At 36.9% G+C, this 26,237-nt stretch overlaps 1 protein-coding gene across 3 annotated transcripts in view; it reads right to left on the bottom strand.

The window, feature by feature from the left end:
* The window catches only part of SETD2 (SET domain containing 2, histone lysine methyltransferase), a 153,441-nt gene that overhangs the window by 86,640 nt on the left and 40,564 nt on the right, over positions 1-26,237 (bottom strand). For all 3 annotated transcript variants that reach the window (XR_006355648.1, XM_043994791.1, XM_043994800.1), the window contains exons 3-9: positions 21,087-25,507; positions 17,526-17,657; positions 14,009-14,137; positions 10,154-10,277; positions 8,545-8,622; positions 3,010-3,107; positions 1-127 (exon numbers count right to left, since the gene is read on the bottom strand). Coding sequence is in view for 2 of the 3 variants with exons in the window: in XM_043994791.1 (XP_043850726.1) it covers positions 1-127; positions 3,010-3,107; positions 8,545-8,622; positions 10,154-10,277; positions 14,009-14,137; positions 17,526-17,657; positions 21,087-25,507 (5,109 nt within the window). In the remaining variant the exon portion in view is untranslated. The remainder of the gene's footprint in view (positions 128-3,009; positions 3,108-8,544; positions 8,623-10,153; positions 10,278-14,008; positions 14,138-17,525; positions 17,658-21,086; positions 25,508-26,237) is intronic.

The raw sequence follows: 26,237 nt of genomic DNA, 5'->3' as shown, positions 1-26,237 counted from the left end.
AGAGTCCTTCTTACGAGATCGCTCCTTCTTCATTTTTCCTCCAGCTGCACGAATACTGACTCTATTTTCTCCTCCAAGGTAACCTCGGCAGTTTGCTGAGCCACAGAAACATTTTTGAGCTTCTTTCCTAGCAAAGGAACACAAGGAAGGCATTGGTGAAACTGAACAAATAGCACAATAAAAATTTTAGGTAATATATTATTATTATTTTTTTTTTAGTGAGGCAATTGGGGTTAAGTGACTTGCCCAGGGTCACACAGCTAATAAGTATTAAGTGTCTAAGGCCGGATTTGAACTCAGGTCCTCCTGACTCCAGGGCCAGTGCTCTATCCACTGCACCACCTAGCTGCCCCAATAATATATTATTTTCAGAAAATATCTGCAAATACATGAAAGGGCTTTTAGTTCATATTATAATGAGAATCAATTTAAGGAACTGGGGAATATTTAGCTTATAGAAGGCAACTAAGTAGGGACATGACAACAACCATGTTATTTAAAGTACTACTCCTTCAAATGGAATTCAATCTGACAAATATTTCTTAAGCACCCAGTATATGATAGGCAGTGGGGCACGGTGTAAAGGATATTATGTTTGAGAAGGCATGAACACAATAATTATAAAGATAAATTTAGGCTTGAAGCAAGTAAAAACTTCCCAACAATAAGAATTATTCGAAGTTAGAATGGATTGGGTCACCTCAGGTGGAAATCAATTCCCTCTCATTTGAGGTTTTCAAGGAAGGGATACATGAACCCTGATCAGGTTTAACATAAGAGGGAATTCTTGTTCAAAGATGGTCCATAATTGGTGTTTTCCAGGATCACTTTTGATTTTATGATTCTGTGACTTAATAGTAGAGCCATGGAATATTTAGAATTAGAAGGGACTTTAGTTATCTAAAAAAAAAATTTTTTTTTTTGTGAGGCAATTGGAGTTAAGTGACTTGCCCAGGGTCACACAGCTAGTAAGTGTTAAGTGTCTGAGGCCGGATTTGAACTCAGGTCCTCCTGACTCCAGGGCCAATGCTCTATCCACTGCATCACCTAGCTGCCCCTATCTAAAATTTTTTTGAGGCAATCAGGGTTAAGGGACTTGCACAGGGTCACACGGCTAATCCGTGTCTGAGGCTGGATTTGAATTCAGTTCCTCCTGACCCCAAAGTCTGTGATCTACCCACTTTACCTAGCTGCCCCCTAATTTATTCTTGTACCCTATGCATGAATCTCATCTACCATCACTATAAACTTTTCCCAATGTTTAGCCTTGAGCTTCTCTCCTGTTGTCTTCTTTAATAGCATTGAGTCTCTTAATAACCCAAATCAAAACCTTGAAATTATCCGACTTCTCCGCCTTATTTCCTGCTTGCTCTCAGTTTCTTCATATCCCATCTCTTGCTTTCTGATTCTTCTTCCCCCTTTTAAAAATTTTTTTTTGGTGGGGCAACGAGGGTTAAGTGACTTGCCCAGGGTCACATAGCCAGCAAGTGTCAAGTGTCTCAGCCTGGATTTGAACTCAGGTCCTCCTGAATCCAAGGCCAGTGCTTTATACACTGAGCCACCTAGCTGCCCTCTCCTCATTTCCTGCATGTAATCACTTGCCATGTTTTTGCTCTCAATGTCATGCTTATTTATCTTTCTTTTCTGGTGAGGCAATTGGGGTTAAGTGACTTGCCCAGGGTCACACAGCTAGTAAGTGTCAAGTGTCTGAGGCCGGATTTGAACTCAGGTACTCCTGACTCCAGGGCTGGTGCTCTACCCACTGCATCGCCTGGCTGCCCCCATCATGCTTATTTCTCTCCATCATTTCTTGATATCATCTCAGATCATACCCTCATTACTTCAAACCTGAAGTAATTCTCCTAATCAGTTTTGCTTTCCGCATAGTCTTGCTAATAGAGGAGGTATGAGACTCATTGTACTCTGCCCCACTACCACCATATCTGAACTATTCCACTAAGTGACAGCAATGTAATGGCTTAAGGTAGAATTTAAAAAGGGTGTATTTGCTCCACTTGAGATATATTACCCAAATGTATCTACATTCTTGCAAATGGAACCAAGTTCAACTGCTTTGGATTGTTTAGTTTCTTATTCTGTATTTCCTCCAGAATATAATTTTACTTCCCCCCCAAATTTTACTTTTAGAAGACTTCAATCTACCATCATTATATAAAATGGCAAAGCTGGAAAGAATAGTACACAATTTAATAAGAAGTTAAGGGGGGGGGGGGTGGCTAGGTGGTGCAGTGGATAAAGCACCGGCTCTGGATTCAGGAGTACCTGAGTTCAAATCCAGCCTCAGACACTTGACACTTACTAGCTGTGTGACCCTGGGCAAGTCACTTAACCCTCACTGCCCCACAAAAAAAAAAAAAAAAAAGAAGAAGAAGAAGTTAAGGGGGCAGTTAGGTGGAGCAGTGGATAAAGCATTGGCCCTAAATTCCGGAGGACTTGAGTTCAAATCCAGCCTTAGACATGTGACACTTATTAGCTGTGTGACCCTGGGCAGGTCACTTAACCCCCATTGCCCCACAAAACCCAAAACAAAACAAAAAAATAAGATAGTATCTTCTCTCCTGAAATAAATTAATCCCCTCTCCCCTGGGGGGTGGCGCAGCTAGGTGGCACAGTGGATAAAGCACTGGCCCTGGATTCAGGAGGACCTGAGTTCAAATCCAACCTCAGACACTCTAGCTGTGTGACCCTGGGCAACTCACTTAGCCCTCATTGCCCGGCAAAAACAAACAAATTAATCCCCCAGATTATTTTTCAAATATCCCTTTAGAAATGCTAAACAGGGTCATATTGATGAAGACTAAATCTAGATAACTGAAAAAAGCTCATTGTATGCATTAGTTTCAACCTCTCCTTCAGACCCTTACTAAAGCTGCTGAAAAAACATCAGATAAAAATATCTTTTTATCTCACACATCATTATTTCTATGGCCTTGAACCCAGAGTACATCCCACCAAAATAAGTTAAAAAAAAAAAGTTTGTAAACATACCCATATCGTTGGAACTGATAATCAAATGTTAACTCTGAACCTGAAGGAACCAATTTAGTAGTGAAAAAGCCAACCCTCAGTTGTCCATTCACAGTCCACTAAAAGAGATAAGGGGGAAAAATTATAATGGAACCAGAATTTTAAAAAATCATTATTTTCATTTTTAACATACAATGTAAACAAGCCCATTTCAGAATATAAATATGTAGGAGTCTGAATAAAAAGAAGTATCAAATTATACAGGTGTCATGTTCATTTTGCAAAGAAAGAAATTGAGGCTCAAAACTTAAATGATCTGTGTATTATCATACAGGTACTAAATGTCTGGGATGAGACTTTAGTGTTCTTTTCAATATAATGCCCAACCTTTTACTATAGGTCTCTGAAGCTCTGATACAACAGCAACATTAATCCTGTCTGACATGGATATATCTTGCCTAATATATATATATTTTTTGCAGGGCAATGAGGGTTAAGTGACTTGCCCAGGGTCACACAGCTAGTAAGTGTCAAGTGTCTGAGGCCAGCTTTGAACTCAGGTCCTCCTGAATCCAGGGCCAGCATTCTATCCACTGCGCTACCTAGCTGCCCCTATTTTGCCTAATATTAACCAAGTCACAGGAACAATGTTATTAATGGAGAATTATTTCAATCAAAAAAAGCATTTATAAAGAGCCTACTAAGTGTTAGGAATTGTGTTATATACTAGGGATAGAAAGACAAAAAAATAAAAATTCCTATTCACAAGAAGCTTACACTCTATATGGGGACACAAGTACCTGTCCACATATGTATAGAATAAATGTAGAGAGGATATACACAAACTATTTAAATATAAAGAATCCTGAAAGGAGAGCACCAGTAGTTAGGTAAATTGAGAAAGTCTTCTAGAAAAAGGTGACATCTTAAAAGACAAGGATTCTCTTAGGTGGAGGTGAAGAGGAAGAGTGTTCTGTACATAGGGGACTACTGGTACAAAGGCAGTAAGAAGGGAGATGGAATGCCATGTGCAAGAATCACAGAGAAGACCAGTACAACTGAATCACAGAACGCAGGAAGGAGAGTAAAAATGTATAATGAGGCCTAAAATTAGACAGACTGAGATAAAGTTATAAAGAACTTTAAAAGCTAAACAGATACATATACATTACACCCTTGAGCACAGGTTCTTAACTTGGGATCCACAAATTTGTTTTTTAAAAATATTTTGACTGTATTTTATGCATTTAAAACCATTCTGAGACGTCCATGAGCAATGAACTACCAAAATGGGTCCATGACACAAAAAAGGTTAAGAATCTTTGTCCTAGAAGCAATGGAGAATCCCTGTAATTTAATAAGGGATAGATATGATGAGATCTAGACTTTAGAAAAACCAATTTGACAGCTGTGTGAAAGATGGAGATGAGTGGGGAGGAGAATTAAGGTAAGGAGACCATTAGGAGGCTGTTGTAATAATCTAGGCTAGAGGTGGCAGGATACTAGGTTGTAAAATATATGTGCAAGATTTGACAAGTGACTGGATATAAATGGATTGAGGAAGGCCAAGTTGTCAAGGATAACAAGATTACACACCTGGCAAACTAGAAGAACAATGGTGCCTTTGAAAGAATTAGGGATAGCTGGAAAAAGGGAGACTATGTAGGACCAGGGTGGGGCAAGGGAGGGAGGAAAGGAATCCATTTAGCTTCATACATGTTGAGTTTGGGATGTCTTTGGTATAGACAATTTGAAATACATCAATTGGTGATCTGAAACTGAATCTCAGGAGAGAGACTGAGGCATATGGATATGAAAATTATATAGAGATAATAATTAAAATCATAGCAAATGTAGGACAGAACCTTGGGAACACCCATTATGTTATGGGCCTGATATGGAAGATGAGCTAGTAAAGAAATACTGAGGGGAAAAAAATAAAGGACAAGAATGAGAGTAGTGCAACAAAAACCCAGAGAAGAGATTATATAAAGAGAAAAGGTTGGCAGGTTTATAGTGCCAAAACACAAAAGGTAAGCAGAAAAAGGCTCTGAGGACTGAGAAAAGACTACTGATACTCCAATTTTAAGAAGACAGCTTGGGAATGAAGAGGAAAATCAACTGAATGTAATGTATAGTCATGTTTTTCTAAGGGTATAGGTGGAAAAGTGAAGATAAAAGTGTTTAGTAGAATGGCAGGACCTAGTGAGTTTTTTTAATAGGGGGAAGGAAAAGGGGAGCAAAGAGAGCACAGAGTAATTAAGAATTTATAATCTGCTGTAAACAGAGAAGGGGAGTGGCAACCAGAGCAAAAGTAGAGGGAATGGCTTTGGCATGGAGTAAGGCCACCTCACTGTTAAGTGGAAATGATGTCAAGGGGTTTTGAGATGAATAGTTTTAAACAATATCATAGGGTTTTGAGATATAAGGGGGATACTAGCTTATAATTTATGATATTAATGCCGGATGCTTCTTGCTATGTGGTTTTATATTCCTGATAAGTAGAGACCATGTCAATATTTTATAAATTCACTTATATTTAAAATGTACTAGAAAAACCCCTGGGGCAGCTAGGTGGTGCAGTGGATAGAGCACGGGCTCTGGAGTCAGGAGTACCCGAGTTCAAATTCAGCCTCAGACACTTGACACTTACTAGCTGTTTGACCCTGGGCAAGTCAATTAACCCTCATTGCCCTGCCACCAAAAAAAAAAAAAAAAAAAGCCCCTATCAATTAATTCATTTACTCATTCATTCAATTCTACATCAGGAAACATTTATTAAGAGACTATTTATAAGGTGCTATATGTTAGGCACTGGGAATAGAAACAACAAGAGCCCTCAACCTCAAGGAACTTAAATTCTGGTGAGATATACGTCACACAGATAAGTAAATGCAAACTAATATGAAGAAAGAGAGATCACTACCAACCACAAAGAAAAGATATGGCCAGGAAAAATGGGAAATAATCTCAGAGCAAGTCACAAGCATTAAATAGAACAGGGAATGGCTTTTTGTAGAAGGGGCCATTTTAACTGGGATTTGATATGGCCTAACCTATGACTTAAGAAAATCAATTTAATAACTTAGTGGAGGATGGATTGTAGTAGAGAGATACTTGAGGCATGAAGATTAATAAGAGAGCTATATTGGGGCAGCTAGATGGCGCAGTGGTTAAAGCACCGGCCCTGGATTCAGGAGTAGCTGAGTTCAAATCCTGGCTGAGACACTTGACACTTACTAGCTGTGTGACCCTGGGCAAGTCACTTAACCCCCATTGCCTGCAAAAAAAAAAAAAAAAAAAAAGAGAGCTATATTGCAACAGTCTAGGTATGAGAGGATGAGGACTTGTACAAGGGTGGTGGCAGGATCAGCAGAAGGAAGGGAGCATATAGGAGAAATATGGCAAAGGTAATAAAGAATTAGTATACTTTGGCAACAGGCTGGATGTGGAGAGCAAGAAATGAATCAAAGATGACTCAGGCTATGAGACAGTGTGACTTGAGAGGATGGAGGTACCCTAGATAAAAATAGGTAGGTTAAGAAAGGGAGAAGATTCTGTTTTATACATGCTGAGTTTGAAATGTCTATGGGACATTCAGCTCAATATGTCCAACAGGCAGATGGAGATGTGAGACTAGAGGTCAGGAGAGAAGTTAGGAGGGTTGAATAAGTAAATTTGGCAATCACCAGTATAGAGATGATCACTGAATCCATGGGAATTGATGAGACTGCCAAGTAACAAAGTATACAGGGAAAAAGGAGCTGAAAATGGAGCCTTGGGGGACACCCTATTGGGCATGACCTGGATGGAGAGCCAGCAAAGCATACCAAATAGGAGTGGTCAGACAGGTAAGGAGGAATGCGAGGAGAAAACATTTTTATAAAAACCTAGGGACAAGATAGTATCAAGGAGAAAAGGGCGATGAACAATGTCAAAGATTACAGAAAGGTCAATGAGGATTGAGAAAAGAGATCACTGTTAACTTTGGAGGGAACAGTTTCAGTTAAACAACGAGTTTCAAGAGAGTGAGAGGACAGAAATGGAGGCACCAATTGAAGTCGACCTTCTCAACACTGAACAGATCAAATCAAAGTTTTTGAGGAAAAACTTGTGGGGTTTCCGATAAGGGAAGGGGAGTATGGGAAGCCTTGGATGTGTTGATAAGCAATATGGAATTAGCTAGGGAGTAGATTAATGATCTGCAAAATCAAGTTAAGTTAGGCATGAGTAGTGAAAACCAGTAAGAACCACAATAAATAAGTCCATGTCAGTCAACTTACAAGTAACATTTCAATTGAGGAGAAAATCAGTTAAGGTTCATGAAAACCAAACAATGTTGCCTTCAAATATGGCCAATACTTTTTCCCATTCAATATTCTTCCTGTCATCACAATCAGTACCCAGCCTTGCTGGTCATTGAGAGATGACCCTTTTATACCTCCTAATGTTGCACAGAAGGCATCTCTCTTTGAAGTCTTTCAGCTCTCTTTTATTCTCCAAGTCCCAGAAAGAGTTAGGAGAAGGTGGTGGGCAGTTTCCCAACCCTCTCCCAAATAAAAGTATGCATTTTATCTCACAAGCTCTGCCTCCTGCTGGGCTGCTGCTGTTGTAGTTATTACATGAAGCATCTAAAACAGTCTTAGGGATTTTTTTTTTTTTGGTAGAGGGGCATAACAGAGAGGAAGATGACACTGCCTCTCTTCTCTTTGACTCCTAAGCCCCATCAAAGCTGAGATCCAAGTACTACCTCTCCTTAAAATGCAGTGGTAAGATGTAGTTATGGGAGCAGCTAGGTGGCGTAATGGATAGAGCACTGGCCCTGGGTTCAGGAGGACCTGAGTTCAAATCCAGCCTCAGAAACTTGACATTTACTAGCTGTGTGACTCTCGGCAAGTCACTTAACCCCAATTGCCTCACAAAAAAAAAAAAAAAAGATGTAGTTATGTGTTTCCCCCCATTCAAAAATCTCAATTTAGAAGATTTGCCAATATTTAGGTGCAATCTACATAAAGGCCAATAAAAGCAATTGGATGTGTGCCCTAATGTAAAAAGATTTTAATAATAAAAATCTTGACAAACAATGGCGGGGGTGGGGAGAGAAGGGACAATTTACATTACCAATTATTGTTACAAAGAGCTTCTTTAAATGAAAAGACATACAAAAATCTGACACACAAATTTTCAGGTAACAAATTTATTATACAAATGATTTATGTGTGTAAAAGCTACATGTATTCTTGGACTTAAAATATTTTATGGTATTTTAATGTTGTTTAAATTTTTATTCAATAAAAGGTGCTAAGGGAACTAAATATAATATATAACATATTTACTTGTACTTGATCTTTTTTTTTTTTTTAGTGAGGCAACTGGGGTCAACTGACCTGCCCAGGGTCACACAGCTAGCAAGTGCCAAGTGTCCGAGGCCGGATCTGAACTCAGGTACTCCTGACTCCAGGGCCAGTGCTCCATCCACTGTGCCACCTAGCTGCCCCTGTACTTGATCTTTTTATCATATCTTTGGTTTTGAAGTTTAAGTTGTATGCTACTTACCTTTTGTGTTTCACAGTTTGGCTCACAGCTGTGATTCATGAAACGGGAGCAGTTCCCTTTCTGAGTAGCATCTATTATCTGCAAATGCAATTTTCAAAAATGGCTAAAAACCAATTTAAATTTCTTTTTTCCCCACGGTATTAGCAAAGTTTTATGGTGAGCCTCTTAATAAAGTAAACATTCTCAAAAACCCCAACATTAAACATATCTTTTACTTATACACAAAATTCACTTAACCTAAAAGCCCCTCTTTTATTCCTAATTACATCCCTTATTATATATTCACCATTAGACTAAAAAAACCTGACAACCCCCACAGTTGGAGATGGAAAAAAGGGTCCAAGCTTCTGGTTATATTTGGAAATTTCCTGCACTAGTAGACTATAAATTAACAATCTGCAACTTTCACAGTCTTCAAGAACTGTGAGTGTAGGGAGCTAAGAAATTAAGTGATTTGCTCAAGATCACAGAGTTAATATCTACTGAAAGCAGGCTATGAACCATGGTCATCCAAACTACAAGACTACAAGACCATCCACTGTCCCTTACCACAACACTAATGTCTATAAAAACTCTTCTTTAAATATCACACCATAGAAAAGATACAAATAACAAAGACCTAATTTTTTTTTCTGACTCATTTAAGGGTTCATATACTGCTTTTTCATTTCCACTAAATGATGTGACCATTCCTCAAGATTACCATCTCCCCAAATGAACTAGAAAAAACCCTTGCTAATCACTTACCTTCTTTCTATACATAGGGGAAGGAAACAAGCATTGATTAAGCACCTGCTATGTGCCAGGCACTGTACAAAGTGCTTTACAGTAAGAAGGCCAGGTAGATAGATATAGATATAGATCTCTCTCTACACACACACACACACACACACACACACACACACACACACACACCATACCTGGCCTTCTCACTCATCTTACCCTCACTAGTATACTACATTTCCCCTCAGATTTATACAGCTATAAATAAAATTATTCGGTACAAGCACATTGTTTCCTTACTCAGAGAACTTTCTTTACTCTATAAGCATTTCTCCCACTGATAAGCTCTTCTCCCTTCTGTACATTTCCATCCCTCACCCAATTATATTTGATCTGCTGAAATCAACTTAAGTTCAGACTTATTACAACATTAAACATTCCTGTCTTTCCATTTCTCATCACCTTAACCTTGGCAAAAAAACTCCACTAAGTTTTGTATTCTCCTTAAGATCATTATTTAACATCTTCCTTTTTTCTCTTTGTTAAGCTAATCTGTTCCCTGGTCTCTGTTTCTCTTCCTATTCATCAGCACCCACTTGGTGCCCTATTTATCTTCCATTCCAAGAGGAACATTAAAAATAATAACCCTCCCCTTTTTTTAGTCCCTTTCATTTTACTTTTCAGAGTAACTGATTCAGATCTCCTCAAAGGAGCTTTCACTTTCATTAGACTATCAAAGCTTCTCCTTTACTAAAACTATTATTGATAACTTTCTGAACTGTCATTTTAATGTAAACATAGTCAATTAAGTCCAACAAAATAGCTATTATTCTATGCATTATTTCTCTTCATTTGTTCCAGAAATAATCCTTAAGAGTTAGCTTACCTCATCGTTCTTCAGTGCCATGAAATAATAGTGGATATTCTTGTTACGGGCATATTCCTTTACCCTGGCTTTAAATTCTTTATGGTCTAATACTTCTCCACAGTATTCCAAGACAAAGGTATTCCTATAAAATTCAAGGGGAGAAAAAGTAAAATTTCCTGTAATAAAGCTGCAAATAGCAAATTTAAAACTTACTTTACACAATCAACTTATTTCTAACCAGACACACTGATGAGTATGCTAGCTTAGCTTTAAATAGTACAGACAGTACCACCATCAACATAAAGGATTAAGAGCTTTAAAGCAATTTGGGAACTTGCCTGACTAATTTTAAGCTGTATACTCTGGAGGAAAACAACTAGTAGATATAATTAAATCAAACAAAAAACTACTTGATTCTTGATTCTCTTAATAACATTCTAAGGTTACTGAAAACCCAAGTTCCTGAATCTAAAATGTCAAAAGTGACCAAGAATCTTTAAAATCTCCAAAATCCAGTATCCTTTTCTGTTATTCTTCTTAAATGCTTATGTAGCTTTTAGCATAGTTTCTGCTCTTTTATGTAATTCCTCCCTTAGTTTGTGTGATGCTGTGCTAAACTAGCTTTAAAATCTTCTGACAGCTTTGGCTCATATTAGCTTCCATTTTCCCTCCCCCCCCTACTGTTCTCTTCCTTCCCAAAGTATATATGATTCCCCAAAGTTCTATAAAGACACACTTCCCAACGACCTCATTCAATGATGTTAAACTCTCACATCTACAATATATGGTTCTTATCTTTAGCTTCAGTTTTAATCTCTCTCATTGCTCCATTCCACATTTTTAATTGCCTGCTATAATTTTTCGATTATGTCCCATAATCGAACTTCGACTTGGTAAGTACTGTAAACGATTGGAATGACGCCACCTGCTGGAGACTTACTGCAGAAAAGCTCCGCCATGAGGTGAAGGTCTCTGAGGGCAAGACCATGTGTCTTTTCTTTGGTGTCAGGAAGTGATGTTTGTTTGTGGGAGGAAGAAGGGGGAGCCTGGTGCTGACTGGGGCTCTTTCTTGTGGACTCTGGCAGAGAGCGGAGCTAAGAATGCTTTCTCCCTTTAACAGATAGACGAATGTAGGCCTTTCTCTCTCTTTTTACCAAATTCTTATTCTCCTTAATAAATACTTAAAAGCCTAACTCTTGCTAAAGCTTATAATTTATTGGCGACCACTCATTAGATATTTTAGACAGACTAGCTAGAATTTTAGCCTTAACAGTACAAAGACGGCTCACTTTTACCTAAAACAAGTGTTTTTCTTCTATACATGCACTTTAAGGGCACCATCATTCTTTAATCACGCTGGCACAAAATCACCTTTGGCTTCAAAATCTTCTTTGATCCCTTCATCTGCCTCCCCATAATCAGCCACTGAGCATTACTGATTTTTGCCACTGACATTTTTCTTACATTCTTGTCTTCTATAATTAATGCTACTAGACTAGTTCAAGCAAGAACTAAAGGTGTGAACTATTGTTAAAAAAAAAATTAGCTACACTTGTCTCTTCTCTATCCAACTCTTCTTCAGCTACTACTAGACTTGACTTTCAAACATCAATAATTCCAGGGCAGCTAGGTGGCTCCTCACCAAAAAAAAAAAAAAAAAAAAAAATCATCAATAGTTCCACACTACTTATATAATTCAGGGACTATGAAATTTGGTCCTACCTGATATGTCCTATTTTCTATTCAGCTTTGCTGAATCCACAGAACTTACATGCAGTCATTATCCCCCAGTGTCTCTATTTTTTTTTTTTTGGCGAGGTAATTGGGGTTAAGTGACTTGCCCAGGGTCACACAGCTAGCAAAGTGTTAAGTGTCTGAGGCCGGATTTGAACTCAGGCCCTCCTGAATCCAGGGCTGGTGCTCTATCCACTGTGCACCTAGCTGCTCCCCCCCAGTGCCTCTTACAACATTTTGAACACCATTTGCCACATTTTGATATATTTTGTCCCACCCACCACTCTCACCTTATTCAAATCCTCTGCATTCTTTTGTTTACAGACAAAAGCACCTACTATATCAGTGTGATTTGTTTATTAAATATTCAGTAAAATGTCAGCTCCTTGAAGGCAGTAACTTTGTTTTACCTTCGCATCCCCAACACCTAGCAAAATGAGTCACTATGGCATTTAATGTTTGTGTAACTGAAATAATCTCTTCAAGAAAAAATTCCCACTTCTGAAGAATGCTCAATGAACTTAGAAAACAGAAATTTAAGATACTTATAACAATGCATATGTGACAAAGCATCATAGGTGCCTAAATGACAGACCTGTTATTTGTACATGGGGAGAAAAAGGAGAAGAATGGCATAGTATCAATAACAATTTTCAATACAGAAAGTGTGCTGTGCACAAAGCAGATTGAATCTCAGATATTTATGCTGGGTTTTTAAGGGCTAGTGTGATATAGGTAGACAGAACAACATAAGAACAGTAGGAAGCACTAGAGTCTCTTTGGGGATTACAGATGGTTCTGTTTGGATGAGGCCAAATCATGAAGGAGCCTTTGAAAGCCAGAATAGGAACACTTAAAACTCTGTGTTTTTTTAATTTTTAAAACTGTTTAGTTCTTGGTAGCCCAAACTTATTAAAGTATCATGAAAAGAAGAACCATGTAACTACATTATTTTGTATACTTCCTGTGCCCATCTTTTATGTATAGTGGGTGCTTAATTTTAAGCACTTGGCTTTTCTTCCTATTTAAGAAGCCTTAAGAATACAGTTTTCAGTTTTCATTTATATCTATTATAAAAGCAGAAAATATTAAGTCTTATTTCCCTAATCTTAACTATTCCATATTACCAGATCTTTAAATGTTCATTTCATAATCATAAAATTTTTATTTTTAGCATCCTTAAAAGGACCTTAAGGACATAGTTCAGTGTTGTCATTTTACAAAATGTAATGTAATATTTTTGCACTATAAGAAATTATCAAAGTGGTAGATTCAGAGAAAACTTAGATTTGTATGAATTGATAGAGTGAAGTAAACAGAACCAGACAATTTATGACAACAATAATGCAAAGGCAAAGAATTATCGAAGGCTTAAGAACTCTGATCAATGAAATGACCAATCATGATTCCCAAAGACTGATAAAGCCTGTCTTGAACCTGTGGGCAGAGGTAAAGGACAAGACATGTAGAATGCAATACACATTTTCAGACACAACCAACATGTGAATTTTTTGCTTCACTATAATTTTGTTAAAAATGACGGCTTTTGAGGGGAGATAAGAGGAAGAAGTAGTGATGATGCAGAAAAAGGAAAGACCATCAATGAAGCATAAAAAACAACACAGAAGGGAGCAGAAATTCTGAAAGGGGTAGAGTCAAGCAGGGAGGTGTTAGTATTATCATGTTAAATATTAAACAAATCTTTTTAGACTAAGCTGTGCATGACAGATTCATAGCTCAATATAGAATCCTCTTCCTGTTATTTGAATATCCAAATGTTCATATTTTGATGTTTATGTTCATATTTTAAAATAAAGTTTAAAAAAATTTTCACAAAAAGGAGGGGAAAATGTGGATAAGCCAATTCAAAACAAAGTAAATGGTATAACATAGTAGAAAACAAGTGTTTGTATATATATTTTGGCAATATTAAAAACGATGTCTTATAATTGCAAACATTCTCAGAAATTGCCCCCCGAATAGAACCATTTTTGTTTTTTAGATAACTTCATTAACTATACAGTTACTGGTGCTCACATCAGGAAATTCATTTCTCTGTACCTTACATATACAAATTACAAATTATTATATACAATAAAGGAAAAGTTTGATTTGAAAAAGAAAAGAGAAATGGCTTACGAAGGGAGATCTTTGGCAGCTCTCAGACCCCAGCCTTTCTTTTCGGTTAATATCACTTCCACATCTGCATGCTGTTTTCTCTGGAATCGTCTATTTGAACAATAGTCTCCATTTGGACACCGGGAAGAACTGAAATTAGATGGTAGTAAAAATTAACTGTTAAGAACTAACTCAAAATGGTCAGTTTGATTCTTAAATACATCATTTATATATACCTGTGTATGTACCATTTATACCTATAAGCAGCAGCTTACACTTACAGAACAATTTATGTATTCTTTCACAATAATTCCATATATTAAAGGCTTATCCCTGCATAGTAAATGAGACAACTAGGCATCAAAGAGGTTAAATAACCTTATTGTGACCACATTTAAAATTTTCAGAACTACAGTCAAATGAAGTCTTCTAATTCTATTTCTAGTGTTCTCTTTCCACTACATATGGATAAGAATTTTGATTGTTGTCATTTTAGTGATTTTCCATTAAATGTGATAATAGTGACTGTACACAATGCTCTCTAGAATGTTAGACAAAACAACACTAGTTTCCTATCTCGTAACATGTGGAATACAGGCTATCTTGCAAAAGCTGAATCAAAATGAAATATGTTTATTACTCTGTACAATTTATTAATTTTCATAATCCCCAGCAAACCTGCTTCCCATTAGTTTGGGCCACCTGATATTTTCAACTGCCAGATCAATATTTGAGGAAAGGTCCAGCTTCGTGAACATAGGCCTGCCAATTAAGAATGCTTGTTTGCTCAGAGTGCATACAAACTAATAACTTTTCTTCTTCCTTTGGTCTGTATCCCAAAAAGAATGGCCCAAATTAAAACAAATATCAAGCACCAATTTGGTTCCCAAGGAATGACAAAAAAGTTGAAGATCTAGTTCCTGTTCTCAAGTGATTTACTCTTGATATAGGAAGGAAAAATCAAACAAGACTACAGAAGAGATGTTACAAAACAACTGTTTAAAATAGTGTGAAGAATGGAACTCACTGCAGGATAAGGTAAAGAGGAAAAGTTTGCATAGAAGAAGTATTTGAATTGATTCTTAAGGATGAAGAATAATTAGGGATAGAGTTGGAAAAGCAGAATGGGTATAGAGGGCCTTGACAATCAGGATAAAGAATTTGAATGTTATTCTGATAGCAAAAAGGTTTTAAAGAAGGGAAGTGACAAGACCAAAGGAAAGCTTTAGATAAATTTATCTGGCAGAAAAGACCAGCAATGGGAAGGACCAGAGGCAAGAAGACCCATTCTAATTGTTTGCTTTTCTCTTGTTTTTATGAAGATCTTCATTTCTTGTTTGGAAAAGTGAAAAGCAGAATATACCCATTTGCAACCTCTCTAACTCATTTTGGATTATATAACTTGTCAATTAGCATATCTGAATACTATACCTTGAAACTAACCAAAAGGATTACAGTATCTTAAAAAATACAAATATGGCTTCTTCCCCCTTTTTTCCTGCAAAGGTAATAAGACAATTGGTTTTGGAGCCTGAAGACTTGCATTCAAGTCCCAAGCTATGATACTTACCAGCTTTACAACCCTGGACAAGTCACCTAAGCATTTGTTTCCTTTTCTGTAAAATGGGCATAATAATACCTATTCTAACTACCTTGACATTGTTGCATGTATCCAACTTTAGAAAATGTTACATAAATGCACATTTCTTTTAAAGAGTGCTATAGTGAAAACAGTTCTGGACAATGAAAGGACCTGGGTTTCCAATGTCAGTTCAGACAAGTTGTGTTACCCTGAATAAATTGCAATCTAAAACTGTTTCCTCACTTACAAAATATACTCATATTATCTACCCCATCAAAGACTGTGATGAAAGTAACTTTTAACCTTAACACTGTATAAATATGTAAGATCAAATGTACATATAATTATCAGTTGCCAGAACAATCACAATTCTTTCATTTTAAAAATACCCCCCCCCAAATAAATGGATCAGAAACAGGGATCTAAATGAGCATTTCATTATCCATTTGATGTATAGAAGTCATATTTAATGATAAGTTAAGTATTCATATTCATACTTCCAGCATAATTGCTGAAGGCATCAAATATTTGTATTTAAAAATATATGTAGAGCCTAGGTATCAAGGCAAAAAGGGGCTTCGAGCATGCATAATGAAATGGACATGAAGGATGGTAGAAAAAAAGAACTGACACAAGAGAGCAACACTAGAAAATATGGCAATTTCCAAAATCATGTCTGAACACAAGTCTGGAATCATAGGCTAAAAATAAAATAAGCCAGACTCTCTCAATTTTCTTTACCAGTCTCATCTCAGCTGAACATATACAATGTGCAAAAGAAATGTGCCTACTGGGTGACTCTTACTTTACCATCTTTACATAATCCATAAATCTAGATCCAGATCCTTTACTAGAAATGCCATATTATGAACAAATATGCTATGAACCAATTAGGAAAGGCCAAATCTAAGTGTCTAAAGAATACAGCAACAACTTTTCTACTGCCACTCCTGAAAATATCATTCTGGTAAGGATAGGGGTTGGACTAGTAATTTTACTGGTACACAAATCTCCTAGATAAGGAAACTATTTCTACCAATGAAGATCAGTCCTTTCTCTGCATCTTATATTCTTAATAAAGTTGTTTATAAGGAGCAGCTAGGTGGCACAATGAATAGAGCACCGGCCCTGGATTCAGGAGGACCTGAGTTCAAATTCGGCCTCAGACACTTAACACTTACTAGCTGTGTGACCCTGGGCAAGTCACTTAACCCCAATTGCCTCACTTTAAAAAAAAAGAAAGAAAGAAAGTTGCTTATAGCACTGAAAGGTTAAATGACTAGCTAGGGTGACACAGCCAGTAGGGGCCAGAGATGGCATTGTAGTCCATCACAAGGTAAACATTTATTAAGCAATGCTAAATTCTAGAGTTACAAAAGAATATGTAATCATTAATAAGTCTTGGCAGAATCTAACTCTTATCCCAAAGTAGTTTACTGATAAATATCTAACCATCATCTTCTCAAACTTTTTGCCAATTCAGTCATATAATGGAAATGTCTAGTTTAACTTTTCCCTGGGCAACCAATTTCTAGCTTTGTTCCTTCCTCAATGTCACTTAACTTCTGTAGGCCTTGTTTTTTTAATCTGTAAATTGTTTTACTATAATACTTCTAAGATCCCCAGTCATCCTATAATGTTGTCAAATAGTTAAACTACTTCAGGATACCTAGAAGAAATAGCAAATGACAAAATTTGAGATTAAAAACAACAACAACAACAACAACAACAACCCACTAAGATATTTGCCCTGTCCCAATCAGGACCATTTGGAATTCCAGAAAGCCAAGAGAATTTGCTTTATGGCCCTATTATAAAGAATGACAGTCTCTACAGCTAACTGTACTGATGACAATGATCTGACAGAGCAGACAAAATATTAAAAGTACAGGCACACAGAATGTAATAAAATGACTGGAAAAAAAAAGCTAGTATTCCAAATAAAATTATATTTACCATTCTATCATGAGGAGACGATTGAGACAATCTTCCCCACATGCTATTTCTCCTTGAGCTCTATCATCTTTAGAAACAGGTGTACACTCACATTGCATTCGCTTGATATCCCGATGGGATTTATTCTTCTTTCTAATAAGTAAAATTTTTAAAAATGGGTTAACTAAGAGCAAATGAAAAAACTGATATCTCTAAGTCAAACTTAGCCTTAAATAGATTCATTGTATATTTTTTGCTTTCTAAATGAGATAAAATCTCCATTAACAATGAGAATTCAAAACAATGACTTTTAGTCAACCAAGGTCCTGATAAGTAATAGTATGGGTTAACTTAAGACTATTCTCTTGGAACCCAGAGATTCCTTCCTCCAGATCTGTTAGAATTTCACTTTGAGTAACTCAAATCACTGAACAGACTCCAGCCAGCCTCAGGAGGAAATGAAAGGTTGGAGTTGCACAACAGTGACTCAGCTGGCTAATTAAGGATCAGCTACATCAAATTTCAGATTCAGTTGTCTTGAAGGACAAACAGTGGTTACAGGAGCAAAGAAAAAGGTGTATGTCATAAAATAAGGTAGGAAATATAGACGATGCAGTTAAGCGTTAACTTTTTATTGACCTCTCTGCTAGAGGTTTGGGGATTCCTCCTTGTACTCCTTCAAAACTACTACCCACCGGTACCTAACAAAACAGAATGATGAGAAATAAAGACAGCAATTCTGTAATATAGTCATCATATCCCTTTAATGGGCTGTGCTTGGTGTAGAAATAAACCAAGAAAAAAGGGAATTCATTCAATTACATGTGTATAATTCTTTCAAGAGAGGAAAGTAAATGTATATTCAACTAAAAATATGATTACCTGCCTCCTACTTGAATTCTATCAGAATCCTTATTAGGAAATACTGAGAGGATATAGAAATATCTCTCATACTTAAGGATAAGCTAAATAATTTCTAGTAGTATGATCCTTACTGTACCTCTAACATGTTTGTTTTATAATTATGTTTTCAGTACCAAGAAGAAGTGAATAAAATTATCTCCACAAAAAGGGATAGAATACTCCCTTCAACTGACAAACAGGAGAAATTAACCTCACTTTAATCCCTTAATTCTAGCCTTTCTTTTTTTTCTTTGTATATTCAGTGGTTCCCATCTTTTTAAAGCATCTAAATAGTGTGACGAGTGTCAAAACTTTCAGAAATAGTAATTTCAGAAATGATTGGCTTGTGCCAATTAATTATTTACTAATCTCAGATGAGATATTTATAGAGCTCTCTTTCAATATACCAAAAATATTAAGTCATGCACTTAGGTTCAAAGAAATCAAGATGGGGGAAATATGGTTAGCAAATAGTTTATATGAAAAAGATTTGGGAGCTCAAAATGATTCAGGAGTATGACTTCACAGCAAAATAAACATAGCACATCCAGAAGTCAACCAGGCTAAACTGAAGGGATGTTTAGCCATGATAAGACCTAGGGGTGCTGAGAGATGACATGATTGACAAAGTATTTCGTAAAAGTGGATTTATTTTAAAAAAAAGAAAAGAAAAGAAAAAAAAGAAAGTGGATTTATACTTCTGTTTGGCCCTGGGGGAAGAAGGTAATCCACTGAGTATAAAATACAGAGAAGCTAATTTGAGTGCAACCAAAGGAAAGAACGAATACTCAATTTGTCCAAAAAGGAGATGGGTTGGTTATCTCTGGAGGTTAAGTTCTGTCACTGAATGCCTTCAACTGAAGGATAGGCAATTAATTACCTGTTCCAGTTATCATAGATAGGATTTAAGAACTGTTAAGGGATTGAACTATATGATCTTTGTGGCTTCTTCCAATACTGGGAAGTTTACCACTAAAAATTCCAATCAAATTTATTAGCATTTGGTAACACTATCTAGATGTTACTCATGTTAAATATATTATCTTTGGTGGTGGTGGTAGTGGTAGTAGTAGTAGTAGTAGTAGTAGTAGTAGTAATAGCTCTGGAATTGTTTCAACTTAGTGACACACAGCTATTTGAAAATAAGGCTAACACAAACTTAGGTCAATTATAAAATGACATCGAGATTAGAAGAAGCAATTTTTCTACTTATTTTGCAATGGTCAGAAATCTGAATTATTTCAGGACCAGTGCCACATTTTAAGAGAGTACAAAATGAAATATTATCCAAAGGACAATAACCAACATTGTGATGGGTCTGTCCGAAGAACTGAAGGAACTAGCTATATTTAGGCTGCAAAAGAGAAGACTTAGGAAAACAAGATTTGAATATCTGGAAGGTTTCTGTCATATAAGAAGGGATCAGATTCATTTCATACTATTCCAAAGGGCAAAATCAGGAGCAATGAAATTAAGTTTTAAAAGGGCAGATTTTGAGTAACATAAGAACTCGTTAATGAAAAGAACTATCCAAATGAAGAACAGGCTGCCCTAAGAGCTAATGTGCTCCCCTTTACTAGGGCAATTTAAGCAGAAGCTGAATGGCTGTCACAGATGCTATAGATCAGATTTTTGCACCAAGTGGGGGAGTTCAACTAAACCAATCTTTAAGGTCTCTTATAATTCTTAAGATTCCACATCTGATTTTAGCGTGCCAGAAATGAGCCACTGCCTATTAAAGATGCTCAAATTGCAATAATACTTAAGTCTTCCATTTGATAGTTTCAATATATCCAAGTCTTCCAAAAAAGAATGAAATGTCCAAATTTCAGTTATCTTAAAACATGTGCCATTCTATTTATTATTTTTGACTCAAAAATGGTATCCTTTTGTGAAGCTCCTATTAATCCTATCATGCAACTATCACTGGACACTAGAGAGTTCAACCTTAAGAGTCAAAAGGTAATTAATGTATAGGACAATAACTAAAATAGAAGATTCTTTTGCACGACTTAAAAATTAAGTTATTTGAAATGAACCTAATGAATCTTTTAAAAACTGAAAGGTAGCCATACTGGGAATTTTTAACAGATCTAGAAGTGTTTTCACACTCTTGGTAATTTGGATAATTATACACATAACCTATGACTAAATGAGCTACTTGGTACTATGGATTTGTGAGGCAATAAGACACTGCATTTTTGTTTCTAATATTTATCTGACTGGTTAAATTCTGTCAAATGACATAAAGGACAAAAGAAAATTATATAAGTTTCTCTGTTTTTAAAAAAGAATTTTGAAGAATAATTTCCAGGAATTTTAAGTACATACTTAATTCAGGAGTACAAAGGAAGAATCTTAGAAATAAAAAACTGACCTCATAAACTGCTAAGAAAACGTTTCCTCCCTATTAACTTACAAATAAATAAATAAATAAATGGCACCGGCCTAAAATGGACATGTTCTCACAAAACAGTATCTACAAATTTTTTAAATTCAAAAACAAAACTCTCCTTTACAAATCAAAACAGGGATGAATAATTTTTATGCCATGCAATGAAAAATAAGGGTCAGTTAGACCTACAGTTTGTCAGCTTTAAAAACAAAACAAAAACCTCCCAAACTTTGAGGATACAAAAATTAGACAAATTGTCATTGAGTACCTGCTGTGTTACTTACCTTTCTGTTAAGTATACATTTTCTTCAATAAGGTCAAAATAACAAGGCATTTTCCCCTGCCTGGCACATTCCTTCCAACGCTGTGGGTCCCTGAAGTCATCCATAACACATAGTGGACCAACCAATGCTGAACCTGAGGGCAATGTTTCCAACTGCTCTACCTCCACTCTCACTTTTTTCCTGTCCTGCATATCAGAATCACTTTCTGAGTCACTTTCTAATTCCTGCCGTCTTTTCTTAGGAGGTCCTCGATCTTTCATATCACCCTTTTCCAGATTCTTTGAAGGGACTTTCTTTTCATTTACAATTGAAAGGTCCTTAATGGAATTGCTACTTATTTCATGTGCTTGCACAGATCCTTTCTCTTTATGAAGATGTGCAAGAAATTTATTAGACTGATTGGAAAAATGAGGTCTTCGAGGATCATCCCAATTTTCTTCATCTTCTTCTTCATGGTCATTTGTTAAGGAATCTGGTACATGTCCCTGTACTCTATCATACATAATCCCAGGAGGCCTATTGGCCAATCTTGGATCCCAATAGCCATTGCCTTGCCAGTAATTATGTGTGTTACGGTACTGTTCTGCACTCTGCTGATAGTTGTATCCAGTATATATTCCATAGCTGCTATCAGGCTGCTGATAAGTGGTACTGGGTTTTTCTGGTTGGGAGAAGTCCCAACCCAGATTGCTGAGGTCTTCTGTTGAATGGAAACCATCAACCCTAGAGAAGTCCCCTGAGGAAGAAAAATTATCTGAATCTACTTTTCCTAGTCTACTGTCTGGCCTATTAGGGAAATTATTCTGTTGACGAGATTTTGCTACACTACCTTCAAAATCATCAGAAGAATAAGCTGGTGGTTCTTCTTGCTGCCTCAGGATGGGTTTAGTTATGATCAATGACTCTTTAGATGAAATTCTTTCTTCTAGATTTTTCAGGCCAATTGTATCAGATACATCTGGGTGACTTGTACTATCAACCCCATCACTCTGAGGCTGAACAGCTTCTAGCTCAAGGTCCTCCATTTGTTTTCTGCTTGGATCAATATAAGGAACTTCCAGACTTTTATCTGCTCCTTTAGGAAGAGAGAATTTGTCAGTCTGAGAACAATTTTTGCTCATCAATCCCTCAAACCTTTCTTCATACAGTTTGCTTGACTCTGGTCTGTCATCTTCCCAATGGTCAGAATAGTGCCTATTAACTTGGCTGCTCTGAGATGAGCATGGACTGGCTTCTTCCATAGGCAAAGTAGAATTCTTTGGCACCACAACAACAGATTGGAGACGGTTCCTTGGAATACTGCTGTCATCAGAATCTGTATCCTCTGTATCACTTTCATCACTTGAACTCTGTGAAGAATCAGAATAATCTCCATGGACGGGAGAAACAAACTCCGATACATTGCCACTACTGTCACATTTAGGGGCATGAGCAACACTATCTCCTTCTTCTATAGTTCCACTTATATCACAAGATGAAAACAAAGACTCCGAAACACCAGAAATAAACACTTTTCTACTTCCTGCCTGTTTATTAAATGGCTCTTCTGTGAATGCAGCTCTCTCTCTTCCACCAGGAAGTATAACATCTGCTTCCTCTTGTATCTCCTCTGTTTGTAAAGATTCCATAATCAGTCCACTGTTATGTCTTTTCTTCCAGGGTACAATTCTTTTACCTGTTTCAGAATTTATTTGCTGTTCTTCCAACTCTATCATTTCTATTCCTGTATGTTTGAGAAATTCTGTGCTTTGGTTTTGTTGGGCAGTATCCAAACCAAGAGGCAAGTTCCCTTCAGTGTGTTGTGCAACAGGTGGATTGTCTACTTTGATTCCTAATGTAAGGCTACACACAGAAGCAACACTTGAACTTCCTACAGGTGAATTTGAGTCACAAGGGTTAAAAGATGCTGACTTTACCCTAATGTTTTGCTCAGGTTCTTCAGTTGTAGGCTTTACTGAATGAAGATTCTTGTAGCTTTTGCTGTCACATATTACTGACTGTAACTCTGAATCTTGGTTCATAAAAATGTTTGGGATAACTTTCCTAACTGAAGGCTCAACACTTTCAGTTTCAAGTTGACACAAACATGAGCTATTATCATCTAAAGCATCATAAGAGTCCAAATCTTTGGTTTTACAGTAAGAAACTCTCAAATCAACTGATTCTTTAACTGTTTTAGAACAATCTACAGTTATAACCGGAAAAGACCCAAATTTATCTTGTTGTGAAGGAACTGAAGGGTCCATTTCTTTAAGTGAGCTGTTTAACTCACTGTGCTGTACAGAAGAATCATCCAAATCCTTTTCTTTAGACCTCTTTATACTCTGAAATCCATTTGATGGTAATACACATGATTTATTAGTTTTCATCAAAGGAGATACCTCTGATCTATTTATACTATCATCCGAAGACGTAAAAATATCCTCAGTTTTAGAGGCACAGAAAGTTGCTAAATCGGATCCCTCCCCAGGAGATCCATTTATATCTAATTCCATGGGACAATAAGTTCTTAATTGATCATGTTTCTCTTTAGATAAAGTGTCTAATTCCTTAATACTATCATGGCTATCATTTCCCATAAATTCAGACTTAAAAATAGGAGATTCACCTAGCTTTTTAGAAGTAGGTGAATCATTTAATCGATTTGTTGAAGATGGAGATATAGTTTTATCTCTTTCAGGAACTTTTACAACCATTCTTAATTCATTAGATTTTGAACAAGTAGTCTGCAAATTTAAAGAATGAGACTGATGTTTAATTTCCTCAGATGATTCTGTACAACAGAAAGAACTTTTGATTTTGTCAGGCTTTTGTGTACTCTTCCATGGAACAGACTTATTACGGGAAGCATTACTGTCATGCTTAGAATAAGATGTACCCCTCCTACATGCCATCTCATTAGGAGGAGAGCAACATCTTTTCATTAATTCATTTTCTGAAGTCCTTTTTGATTCTCTTTCTGGTTTTGAAGAATACTTTCCTCTTTTCTCTGCATCCATGTGGAAGGATTCGATTTTGCTGTCCCGATCAGATTTAGAGTAAGTTGATGTCCTCGAGTCTCTGTAAAATGAAGAATGCGAAGATGTACGTCTTGAGTCACTAGACCTAGAATGTACCTTCTTATATTCCTCTTCTGAATCAGAGCTCTCTCTCATCCTATTATCTGCATAACGGGAATACCGTGGTCTCTCTCTATAAGGGGAGCTCCTATGGTACCTTCGTTCAGACTCATAATAATGTGAGCGCTCTGACCTGGAATAAGATGAACTAGTTCTAGATCCTCTGTCAGATCTAGAGCGAGATCTGCTCCGCCTTCTCTCTCTCTCTGATCTAGAACGGGAAGACATATAGCGAGAATCTCGATCTAGTTTTGAGTAACTAAAATGCTTGTCGTCTCTCTCAGTTTTAGATCTTGAAGATTTCCCTAAATCTTCACCTTTTAAAGTAGCTAAGTTTTTTTTGAAATCTCTTTCCTTTTCCACACTTGCTGAATTCTTGAAATCATGTGATCGCTGACTTGAGGAAGTCTGTACAGAATCTTCATCTGATTCTGAACCAAGAAACATGCCTTCAGACTGTGAGAATTTCTTCTTAGAACTTGTTTTTTTAGAACACAGAGAACTCTTTGAACTATCTGGAGTTTCTTCTTCCTTCCCAATATGGGAATCTTCTTTCTGTGGAGATATATCTGCTTTCTCAGACACATTCTGAGATACTATATCTAATAGTTCAGAAGAACATGTATCTTGCTTAGTGTCCAATTCTGGTACTACTATATTTAAAGACTCTTTTGAGGTTCTAATTGCTACATCTATTGGTGGGGATTGTAATGATGTCCCCACTGGTACTGATGTTGGTATTTGTGGCAAGGCTGTTGTTACTGATATTGGTGCTGGTGGTGATGGTGTTCTAACTTGCAGGGCTGGGGGTGGTGGAGGGGGCGACTGTGGTGGTGACTCTGCCACTACTGATTCTGTTACTACTGGTGATGGTATTATGGAGAGAGGTGGTGATGCTGCTACTGGCGTGACAGCAGTTAGTAGAGGCTTAGATGTCACATGAAGCAAATGTTTCTTAAAATGGATTTTGCCCAATTCCACCTTTGGTTTTGGTGGAGAAGATTCTTCTATAATAGTTGAAGTATCTCCAGGGTCCATTTTAATTTTGGGAACAAAATCTGCTTGAAGGGGAACAGCTGGGGAGTTTGGAGTGTCATTTTGCTTATCATTTCCAAGTGCAGTTAGAAACCTGTTTTGCAAAGTTTTCTTTGTAAGGCTGAAGCTGAATGAAACCTTCTGTCGCCCTTGCTCCTCCAGGTTCACCTTTGTCTTGGTGCCTTTAGGCAGAAACCGACTAGATGCAACACCTTTGAACATTGGACCTTTGATGAAACCCATTTTCTGCACATTTTCAATCTTTCCCTGTATTGAACAAAAACAAGTAGTCATTACTACAACAGTTCCTTTAAACTCGGCTGCTTGGTGTGAATTTTCAATGGACGGTGAAAATAAACTCAAAAAAGGCTTCTAATGTCTGAGAAAATGACTTTTCTACTTGTTGTGGGAACTGTGATCATTATATGCATAATTTTTTTTTAACATCATACAATTAGTTATAAGAGCCTGGAAAACCACTACTTAGGAGAACTCTGGAGAGTTGAGTAAAAGAGAACACAAGGAAGTAGGTAGAATTGATGAGGGCTCCCTCTAGTGAGGAAAGAAAAGTTCAACAAAGAGTGAGAGCTCAGATACAGGAAAGAGATGAAGGTGGCTTGCCTGCTGGTTATAGGAGGGAGTTCTAGTGCTATAGACAATAGGTCCAGATGTTAGTATAAGTGAAGAAGCTAAGCTTCTGTTTCCCTTAGAAAACCTGAAAAGGGTAGCATACTTTCTCAGAAACAGCAGGGTAGAGGGAGAAGCAGAAACCTGTATACCATTTGCACAGTAAACACTAGAAGAACCAAGTAGGAGAACAGATCACATGATCATAGGTTCAGAGCTTGAAAGGATTTTAGAGGTCATCTAGTTCAACCCCTTCATTTTACAGATGAGGAAACTGAGGCTCAAAGAGGTTAAGTGACTTGCCCAAGGCTGTACAGGTAGTACACAGCAGAAACAGGATTCAAACCCAAGGGTACAGACAGGCCAAATC

This window comes from Dromiciops gliroides, chromosome 1, assembly GCF_019393635.1.
Source record: "Dromiciops gliroides isolate mDroGli1 chromosome 1, mDroGli1.pri, whole genome shotgun sequence".
NCBI lineage: Eukaryota > Metazoa > Chordata > Mammalia > Microbiotheria > Microbiotheriidae > Dromiciops > Dromiciops gliroides.
Note: the sequence above shows the minus strand (reverse complement) of the source record. Positions and strands in the feature narration are given on the sequence as shown.